At 32.7% G+C, this 11827-nt stretch overlaps 1 protein-coding gene across 2 annotated transcripts; it reads left to right on the top strand.

Moving 5' to 3' along the window:
* The first annotated feature begins 366 nt into the window (after nucleotides 1-366).
* Nucleotides 367-11450, top strand: nts (neurotensin). Of its 2 annotated transcripts, none has more exons than XM_088647204.1 (4): nucleotides 367-541; nucleotides 5081-5142; nucleotides 8813-9031; nucleotides 11045-11450. In XM_088647204.1, exons 1-4 carry the CDS (start codon nucleotides 481-483, stop codon nucleotides 11180-11182), a joined length of 480 nt encoding a protein of 159 aa, XP_088503330.1. In that variant the 5' UTR covers nucleotides 367-480; the 3' UTR covers nucleotides 11183-11450. The 2 variants fall into 2 exon arrangements, with proteins under 2 accessions (XP_088503330.1, XP_088503329.1); XM_088647203.1 differs by having other exon boundaries at nucleotides 370-541; nucleotides 11036-11450.
* The last annotated feature ends 377 nt before the right edge of the window (nucleotides 11451-11827 follow it).

Here is an 11827-nt window from a genome sequence, read left to right as displayed (position 1 = left end):
TCCTTTTTGTCAGTCAATAAGATTCTGCCAAATGATTAATGATCTAAGGCAGACATTGATTGAACATTGAGTGAGTAGTGGCTAGCATTGTGTCTTCTCTTTTTCACATTCTTGTGAGAAATTTAAAAAAATGTTGTTACATTTCCACAGAAAGATCACATATAGTCAGATTTAAAAAAAATAATTGATTTAAGTTTCATAATGATATTAATTTCAGTTATCAAAGGGCAGATCTGCCTGCTTATCCAATAGACAATGCGCAATACATTTAATGAATGACGCTTTTCTTGAATTTGGGTAGTACAGTAGAGGGGGTGGAGTGTCTTCATGACATCATGCAGCTGCCTATATACTGAGTGAATGGAATCCTGAGCTCCTTATTCTGCACCCAAGCACAAGGAGAGTGTTTTAGTTCTCTCCTGATTCTTTCCATATGGACTTCATCATTATTTAGACAGAAAATAACTTGGAGTTCACACGATGAGATTTCAACTTATTTGTCTGGTGCTCCTCTTTGCGGCTTCTGATGGGATGTGCTCAGGTGGGTGTTACTAATTTATTTACTGCAGCAGGAAAAGGCTACACAGGCAAGATTTACAGCAGGTGTCTGGTCTGAGATAATATAAAAACAGTGTTTTCTTTTATCAGTGTTAATATTCTGAGATTTTAAGCTTTTAAATGTTTTTTTTTTATTGTGCGTCTTGATGTGTACCATCACTACCACTATTGCTACTGATGCTACTACTTGTGCTTCAAACATCACAAGTAGTTGTGATTGTCATTATCATCTGTGGGAATCTACATTTCACCATAACTTTCCCTATAAATCCTTGGTTATGTAAAACACTTTGTCTTTGGTATTTTCTCTTACTTTTATCAAATATTTATAGTTAATAATAATAAAACACTAGAAACAGATTAGCAAACAAGACTAGGTTCAGTTGCAATGCAATGTAATGTAATGTAAAGCAAATAACTGAAAGAATATTACATTTACGTAAAAAGATTAAGAAAAACATTTGTCTTAAATGACTTTAAAGAACTGTTTTTTCATCTAAACAATGCAGTACATAAAATTACTTTTCCTTAACAAATAGACTCGTCTAGAGTCTATTTGTCTATATTGGTCTATTCATTTAAATAGACCAATATTATTGTTAGCATGTGAGAACAATATTTAATGTTGTACAAATCTAAATACACATCTCTGCTATTAATCAGGTCTCACATTTGCTATATTTATACTTTATATTGCAGGGTAGGATGAACACAGAAGAGAGGGTATTGTTTTTGCACATTAAGTCTCTTTGGATTTTGTATTTATGCTGATATAAAAACTTTGTTATGGAAACTGGTCTTTCCAAAGTATTGAAGAAAGTAACATGGAATAGACATACGGAAACCTTAATAATAAAGGATAAATCCACTAAAGACATATTATAATGGTAGAATTATTTCCCAAGAAATAATTTGAGAAAAATAAAAAAAAGCTGAAAAAATAATTTAAATTGTTGAGTTTTCTGGAAAACTCTTATTTTTAAATTAAATTTAAACACAAAACGTTCAACTCTTAATAAGAAAACAATGTGATGTATGTCGTAGAAGTATGAAAATTATTTTTAACAATGCGACATTAAGAAAAAATACATTGAAATGTATAATGCTGCAAAATAAATAATGAGAAAATGTGCTTATAAAGATGTCAATTAATTCTACTGTTAAATAAAAGTTGTTATTTTTTTCAGTTCAAGTTACATTATGTTATGAAGTGAAATTCATCACATAAATGCTTATCAAAATCCTTCAAATTGTTGCATGATCAAAAGTAGTTTCTGATTTCTGAAGACATGTTTCTACCAAAAAAAAGATAAAAAAGGATTATCACTAGGAGACATATATTCCTGAATTGCCTATTGTAATGTGTAATACATGAATCATTAGAATAATGGTTTTTACATACAGATATCAGTACTGTAAGTGCTGATATCTCAAAATTTGATTGGCTCCCTTTCCATGCTTTCACCTTTCTTGTGAACCTCATATTTGCTGTTTATTTTCTGCTATTTTCAAAACTGAATCAAACCTTCGACATCAACACAACTAAAAATATTCTCAATTACAACAGCTATCCATCCATCCATTCATTTTCTAACCACTTTTTTCAATACAGGGTTGTGAGGGAGCTGGCGCCTATCCTGGCAAGAAATGGAAACAAGGCAGGATACACCCTGGGCAGAACACCAGTCTATGACAGGACAAACACACACACACACACACACACACACACCAGAGCCAATTTTCCCATAAACCAATTAATCTACCAGTATATCTTTGAACTGTGGAAGGAAACTGGAGCACCCAGAGCAAACCCATATAAACACATAGAACATCCCAGGAATTGAACCCAGTACCCCAGCACTGCTAGGCAGCAATGCTAATCACTCCACTACCATGCCACCCACATCAGATATCCTAGAATCCAATTTTAGAACACATATTGGATTGATTTATTAAAAGTACATAACTTGGAACTATAAAAATAATTTAAAATAATGACTACAAGTCACTTTTATAATGAATGAAATAAGGAAGAAACACTATATAATGAATTAAATATATCTGTTAGAAATTATACATATCAAATGATCACTAAATCCCCCAAATTCATAATGAATACTAAGTGAATTGTGTAGTGAACAAAATGTTATATTGAAGTATAAAAGTATTTTATTTCTGTATTACGTTTGTTAAGAAAAAGATATTTGATAGCCAAGTTAAGAGTGCCTCTAATTTGTCTCTCTTAATATTACTTCAAATTCAATCACCAACTGTTAAGAATTCCAAGGGACTAAAGGATGTTTTGGGCTATTTTTATGGCCCTTGCTCAAGCACTTCAAACATTTTTGTTGAAAGCTCTACTTTTTTTATATACTATTTTTTTCTTTGTCCTGTTGTTTCAACATTACATTAAATGGGGCAAAACAATTATGGCATTTCGTTTCCCTTGGATAAGCAGGTAAATTATAATTAAGGGAAAATATTATATTGCTGGAACATTTCACCATTCTTGATAATAAGATCATAAAAAAATCATAAAATTTATTTCTTATCACGGTCTAAATCATGAAGTTTTACTTAGGGTAGGTTTACTAAGTAAACGCATAAAATTAGTGACTAGTGGCTTGTTTGTTTCCTAGTAGCTAATTGATCCAAAGATCTTATCCAGCAGTTTATTGAAAGAAGCCAGGATATCAAGGCTGTGCAGTTTGTTCCTCACTCCCACAGTCCTTATCTGAGTTTCATCTTGCAGTGAATTATCCTGGACATGATGGGGAAAAGACTAATGACATGTACAGTATTAATGATAACATTTGTAAGTTTCAGACCAGTAATATTTTTAGCATGGTTTGTCCCCATCCAGCATTCAATTAGTTGTTTCGAAGGTATCTCACAGTAACACTAAAGCTTCACAACACACAGGCAAGCAAACATATCAAGGGAACCCAAGACTAGTCATGTGACTCAGCAGGTCTGCAACCTCAGTTTGGATGGTAACAGAACCATAATGGCTCACACTTAGACTTATTACATAAGCAGAAAAGTCAAAATTCATTATCTCTTATTTATTGTCACATCATACTATGTTGGCACCATAAGTCTGAAACATTTTTTTTAGTTTTAAGTATAGTTTATTAACCTTTGTCAATGATACGTCTTCTTAGTTTTTTGGGCACTCATGCGTCTCGTGCATTTTAGCAGGTGGTAGATAAGATGCTATTGAGAATTATGTAAATTAATATAAATGGTTATGTACCATTAATCAATATTAAGGCAAAAATATCACAAAAGCTTTACTCATCCATTCAAAGTTCTGGCTTTTAGGTCTGAAGAACCCTCAAATATCAATTCATTTGTAGCCCTATAACACATCTGTTTCAAGCTTCATTATACTTCAGATTAATTTCACAACTATATCCATTTAACAAGCAAATTTCGGGAACATGACTATGAATGCTGTTAATAAGTTTAAACAAACTACCTACTAGGGTCTTAATCAAGTACTGTATGCTTGAAATAAAAAAAAACAACAACATTTAGGTATCTAGATAACTCAATGAAGAACACAATGACATCTGGGGTAAGAGGTTTACACCATGGTAATGCAGACAAACAAAGCAATGAAAACAATAATCAATAAATTATTCTTCTTTAGCAGGAGAATGGCCAAGTGGCTTGTGACTTGTTACTCCTCAGATATAAAGTTCAACACTAATGTAAAACAGAGGCATAAATGTGGCATATGGTTTGTATGACTAGCTGTTTCTAAAGACTGAATGCAATACCTTTGACATACTGTAAGAAATTTATCTTGAGAATGTTTGTTATGTTTGTAGATAATAGTTTATAAGATTAAATCCTAGCTATCTGCATCTACTGAATCTTTACTGCGTGCTCATGAACACAATATAGGGTCTAAATAAAGTTTGTAAAATTATCACATTAGGTATAAACCATTTCACAAGGTTTATAGTATGTTAAACAAGCCCTCGTGCTGCAGGCTTTTAAACTAGATGTGAGATGATTAGAAAATCCTCTTTATCACCAAAGAGCCACACAGGAATAAGAATGATCAATGTTACCGGTATAAAACTAATTAAGTTCTGAGGTTAAGTGGCTCCCCTTTCTATATCATTATGGTACTCTGAATCAGCTTGTTAGACCTGCACTGTGTCAACTGTATGCAGAACTGGATTATTAAAGAACAGGTTTGCCAGGAGGAACATTAGAAGGTAGGAGATCTCCACATGCCTTACAAGCTTGGCATGGATTTGCCTTGTATTATAGAGATGACCTCTCAAATTTGAAACCAGCTGTCCATGCTATGTTAGTATCATTTATTATCAAATTAATCAAATTATTTTGGCAATGCTTGTAAATGGAAGGTTGTGGGATTAAAACCCAGATGAGACAATGTTGTTGCACCCTTAATCTTACTATTACACCGCTAAAAGGGGATAATTAAATGTTTTTCATTTTGTTGCCAATAAAAAGCAAATATTTTTGTTTGTTGTTACTGCAGACTCTGACCAGGAAATGAAAATGATAGAAGAGGAGTTACTGAACAGTCTCTACACTACAAAGGTATGTATCTTTACATTTCCAGATTGAAGCCCAAAACTGCCAAATACAAAGTAGTTTTAGCCACTCCACCCATATTTCAATTCGGTACGGCTCTTTCATGTAATCTCTAAACACTCTTTCCCTTGTAAATACAGTAAATCATCTGCACCTCTTCATTCATTGTATAGTGGTTATATAGTCCATAACAGACATTAAAGAGAAAAATCAATCTTGAAAGTGTAAATGCTTTGTGGTCTGTATTGTTGGTCAGTTTATAAAAGCAAGTGGGCTAAGACAACTTTATGTTAAATTCATTTCCTTCTGGCTGAAAAGGACCTTTTGTAGCAAAACAAAAACCAAACCTTATCATGTCAATCTGTAGACTGAATCATGCAAAATGGAATGAAATTTAAAAAATGCATACCGTTCCTGAGAAAGGTAAAGTGAGAATACAATTTCAAAGGTATTGTAGAACTAATATCACATTTAACATGTTCAATAAGAGATGTGTCAGAATATTTTCTTTTTCAATATATGTAAATTATGACATATTTTCTGTTTGAGACAAAATAAGTTAGCTCTTTATTAAGAGAAAGACCTTATAGCAGTTACTGTACTTAAACAGACCTGAAGAAATTAAATACTCAGACCCCAGGCATTCACAGTGTTCACAATTTAAGGACAGCAAAGGTACTTTTGTTCATTTTTGTCAATAGAATACTGTATCAATGTGCATGTAAGAAAATCCTTAACATTTTGCAAATATGATGTTCTGTACAACAAATAAGATAATTATGTAACAGTGCTTCATGTTAGATTGCATAATTATAACTTTTCCATTCAAAATTTTGTGATATTTATGAGTGAACAGATAATTATAAGCACCATAGGTATTGTAGGTAAAATATTTAGCCATACCAAATACCTAAGATTTTATATTTTTGAGTGATTTGATGATACTATAATGAAACCATTATGAAAAGGGATAATAGGGGTTAAGCCATTTGCTAAATGTGCATGCAGTATTAGCTTTCATGAGGAGAACAAATTTAATAAGATGAACAGTTTCTAAACAAATCCACTTAAAATTTCTGTGGCAGTGCTGTGTTCCTAATTGCTCATGAAGAAATTGACATCTAATGATTTAAAGGAATTATTGGTCTTCACTAGAATGGATATTGTGCCAGAGGGAGAATTTTATGCAGAAGTAATTTTATTGTCTTGGTGATTCTGATGTTAATATAAAGGACCTGTAGTACAATATCTTTAGATTAAAATGTGATTAAAAAGTGATTTAATGCTATAGATTTAGTTTTACGAGAAAGAAGGAAAAAAAAAACACCTTAATAGTACTGTACTGAACTTTTAAAAATAAAGGGTCATATATGAATATTTTCATCTTCTTAATAGAGAGCAGATACTATTGTATATATTATGTATTAGACGTACATGCAACAGAGTTATTATGCTCCACTGTTGTTTTAGATTTTTTTTCTTTTAGAAAAATTAGCATGTGTTAAGTCCTTTGAGCTTTCTATTTCATGCAGAATATTAATTGCTCATTTTTACTCAAGAATTGTGTTATTATATAAATATGGAATTCTGCAGTTTTTAGATAGAGACCCCTTTTCTCATGATCACCTCCTGATCGTGGTATTTGTGGATAATTATTTGCACATAGGTTTCACCATATTATGTAATGAGTTCATGTAGATATTTGAAGTAAAGCAAGCAAGTCTTCCTTATTCTTCATTGCAGAATGTGAAACGTGAGATAAAAAAAGATTTTGGATACTGAAACGCACTATGTTCCAGCTCTGATCACATTTCCGTGACTTGCTGTTGTCCTGTGCAAAGCTTTGTTCCTCGTAACACAAACACAATCCAGTAACTGTAATTAGCATAGTGTAAATTTAATATTCCTATGGTGCTTATCATCATAATAATTACTTCACCATAAGACCTCCATAATGGACCTTCAGTCTTGCACAGTGTAGCCATATTTGAGATGTAACACAGCAGTACTAGTACACTATACACCACTAAAGCCAATAAAACATTTAGTTGTACTCATGACTAAATGTAATCAGTACTACATTAATCTACTTCACCTGCTTTGGTGTTGCTTAGAGCCCCCAAGTCTGCTTAAAAATAGTAAACACAATTTTAAACTTGCATAATTATCCAGTTCATGTGGAGACATTAATGGTGTATTTTTCTGGTTAAGATACATACTGTAGGGCTAGGGAAGAGTACAGCCTAATGTTCCACCAACACTGATTCGGAACCATATACAGTACATTTTCTTAAAAAGGAGGCCCTGTGAATCTCTTTAAATCAAATTAAATCAAAATTTCAACCAACCTGTCAATAGCAAATTCTATTTAGGTACACTTTATAAAACAGAAAGTCAATATTAAGTGATGAGTTTGGATTTTCCTTTTCTCAGGTGGATGAAATATTTTATTTCACCTGAGCATTAAATTCTTCAACCACAGCATGACAGATTAGATTATAAAATACAAAAAAACATACACAATTTTCCTATTACTATATTTTATTACCTAAAAAGACATATTAGTTGATTTATTAGAGGAAGCCTAGATGTGCTACTACAAATTGGTTTATTCCCAGTCGCTATTTATAGGGACTGGGATTATATATAGATACAGTATAGCGTGATCAATATTAATAAATGTGGTAGTGGTAGCACTATTGCAGAAAAAAAAGTAGGAAAATACTTACAGTTCTTGCTTTATTATATATATTATAGAAAATCTTTAGAGGACTACTTCTGATTTGCATAATTGATATTACATCAATAAATGACAATTCTTCTGTCCAAACTGATTTTTTTTTAATCTGAGGTGATTATACTGTATGTTAAATGCTTCTTTCATTAAAAAAAACAAGTATTTATTGGTTTTTTTTAAATTAGTTGCACAAGGTGGTTAGATGAGCAATTGTTGTGTTGAAAGGGATTTTCAGGTTAGTCTGGTCAATTCCAATTAAGTTCTGAAATGTACCGGATCACAATTACACGTACCTCAATCAAATAAAAGTAAGCCACAGATTTACATCTTAATTCTGTCAGACAAATCTTCCAGAATTAATCTACTTACTTAATGGAGTTTATAACAGAATTTTAGGAGAAAGGACATCCCTGGACATCCCATCACGCATCACTCTCACACCCCTCCTGCTACCCCACCTACACCCTTGCAGCAACTTCCTGGCTTAATATTCGCAGTAGTGAGGGGTTCTGTGCAGGTAAACCCTTCTGGGGCCTTTGGTACTGTATGCCAAATACACTCTACGTATCTCATCTCTTTGTCACATTCATTAGGATCCACTCAAACTTCTGAAAAACATTATTCTGAGACTGGACTGCAAAAAATCTACCTAACAAAATTGCTATTTTAATAATTATATGTACATGGTTTTGCCATCAGTTTAATTTAGCTGAAAAAGACCTTGAATTTGTTATGTTGACCTTGAAAACATATTGGAAAATTTAAACATTCTATATTAAAACCCTTATATTTTTTATCATAGTTAAAAATAATAGAAAAGTTATGTTATTATTAGGACAGCTACTGTATGAACTGTATGACTTTGAAGATGCCATATTGACTGAAACCATTGCAGTTTGATGAATAAGCTAATAAGAGATCTATGGTTTATGGCTACAGGTGAATAAACAAAGGCTCCCGTCTTGGAAGTTGTCGTTGCTAAACATGTGCAGGCTTATTAATGATCCAAGTAGACAAGGAGATGATGTGTGGACAAGTGATGAAGAGGGGTTCATCTCAAGGGAACAAATTTCAACATTTCCAGATAGCTTCAGCTTAGAGACATTGGCGGACATTTATCAGCTTCAAAACCTGTGTAGAATACTTCACGGAGGGGAGGTAAGCAAAATGAATTGAGTCCTTATAGTAAACAGAAACAAATAACATTTGTGTCAACTAATTTGTTTTATTTTAAAATTATTTATTTAAGATTTACATTCTTTTGCAATGCATATTATTAATTACGTTCCTCATGCATTCATTGTTTTATAATGATATTTCACAGTATTTTCAGGTACAGTTCTGAAATAGGGCACAAATCATCATGTATTTTGTTGAAATGAACATGAAGATGTTGCTTCCAGTACTTTTTTTTCCAAGTATTATCCATCCATTTTCTAACCACCTTACCTAATTCAGAGTAACAGAGGAACTGGAGCCTAAGAGAGGGTACACTCTGGACAGGACAACAGTCCATCGCAAAGCACATATAGACACAAACACGCACACACTCACACCAGGGCCAATATTCCCAGAAGCCAATTAACCAACTACAGTACAGTATGTCTTTTGACTGCACCTGGAGGAATGCCATACATGGGGAGAACATTCAAAGTCCGAGCAGATAATACCCCAGTGCTACGAGGCAGAAATGCTAACCATTGTGCCACTGTATAATAACAGTATTATACAGTAATTTGGCAATTAATATTATTTTGTTAAAGAACTCTTATGAAAACTGAAGAATTATGAAGAGTAATATTGTGTAAAACCAAACTGCAATTAATTTATATTTTTGTATATTTAATATTAATATATACAGTATATACTATTTTTAATTAATATAAATAACCCAAATTCACATGAGTTCATCAGTACGTTTGTACTGAGATGTGTCACTGTAAGTTCTACCTTTTCAATCAGTTGATTAAATTACTTCAGAGAACAGAAGGACACATATCAGGGGTAAAAAAATGTTTTTTGAACATTTATAAGTGGGTTAAGAAGGTAAATATCCTGAAATGATAAATCTGTAGCAGTGACTAGCGGTACCAGTGCAAGTCTGATTTTTAATGAGGCTTTGAAACAAAAAATTAAAACATATGGCAAATAAATCTGTGATATATTACTTTCCATTGCTGAAAACAGAATCATTAATCATGCTGTTTGTTCATTATTCGTCTAATTTGTCAGGCTAAACATGCAAGGTACTGTATGGCATCACAATATGATGGGCTCTTGTGATCCTCATAGTATGCAGAGACTCATAATCTTTTAAAACGTGATACATCAATGTTTTTGCTTAAAATATAAGTTTATTAAAAAATATGAGATCATATCAATACCAAGACATTTATAGTTGGTTGGCATCTTCGTAATAAATAAAATGAGACCAATTTCCCCTTAGTCTTTAGCCTTTAGGAGAGATCGTCTCCTAGTCTCCTGAGTTGATAGCTCTTTTTTGATGTTATTCCACCTGTGGCCTTAATATGAAAATTAAACAAATTATTAACTCAAATGAATTAACTTAACTCTGAGCCTCAGTCTTGAATTGTCGCTATTTAAATAGACTTATAAAGTGGTCTGAACTGCAGCCCTAGCATTAAGGACACCTGATATTGAGCAAAAGGTTTATTGGTAGAAAGTTTCATTGACCAGAGTTCTAGTAACTAGTGTCTGGGGATATATAATATATGGGATTGCACCCAGGCCTAGCCTTGTTTGGATTTGCATGAAAAATGTGAGGGGGTCCCAGAGCGATCCTGGAAAGTAAAAATGATGTGAAGTGTTGACTCTCTGGGTCCAACATAACCTATACCATGGCCCGGTTAGTGTCTCAAGGGTACTGCAGACAGTCAAGGAAACCTTTACCCTGAAATTACCTTTAGTATAGTTTACAGAGTGATGCCAGAGGGTTAATCAATGTAACATGTATACAGTAGGGGTGTGCAGACCAGATAATGATGTACACAATGCATACATTTACTAAAATGTTTTGAAATAGTTTTTTTTTATATATATTATTTTCTGAAGCATTTTCTCAAGAAAAGGCAGAGAAAAAGGAGTTGATATGTCAAGGGAACAAAACCTTAACTAATGCCTGTTTTCTTATTTTGTTTTTAGTTCAATCAGAAGACTGAAGATTATCTGGATCAAGACTATAAGAATGAGGGGCCACTAAAGAGGAAATCACCATATATTTTGAAAAGACAGTTGCACATTAACAAACCCAGAAGACCATATATCCTGAAACGAAGTACACTTTACTGACCTGCTCACTTCTTAGAAGAGACATTATACATTTGTGAATATGTGGCTGTATTAATTGTACACTTATTTATTATTTGTTTGTGTTAAGTGATGCTGCAATGTTAACCTTGTAAACTCTATGTCTGTTTTGTCAAGGTATTCAGCTTTGATTTTATAAATCTCTATACTTAATTGTTTTATTATGGAGAGATTATATTATCTGAGTTTGTCTTGTTTGTTACAGTATGTTATTTTGCAGCAGAATTTGTCAATAAACATTCCCTGTTGACATGGCTGATTTATTATTTAGCATTCAAACATTTTTGTGTATAAAAATAATGCTATGTAAAATACAGTCTCTGAAGGAGTATGTTTTTTTTATGAATTTCGATCATTACTCAGAGATCGGCAGGATTGTTACTTTTCAAATGAAGCATGCATCTGCAGATTTTTAAAATAGCATAATTGTAAAAATTAGCTGTTTGTGAGAGCATTCTCTGTATACTGTATACATGTACACAAATAATGAAGGGACCCTCAGACCTTCTGATTTTAATTGGAATAGAAAAACAGAAACAGCTTGGTTTGAGGATATTAAATTATTATGCCAGCAGCCATATCACCCTGCAACTCACAACTGGCAACCCACTGAAGCTAAGCAGGTGT

This window comes from Lepisosteus platostomus, chromosome 9, assembly GCF_059453375.1.
Source record: "Lepisosteus platostomus isolate fLepPlt1 chromosome 9, fLepPlt1.hap1, whole genome shotgun sequence".
Taxonomy (NCBI): domain Eukaryota; kingdom Metazoa; phylum Chordata; class Actinopteri; order Semionotiformes; family Lepisosteidae; genus Lepisosteus; species Lepisosteus platostomus.
This window is presented reverse-complemented; position numbering and strand designations above follow the sequence as displayed.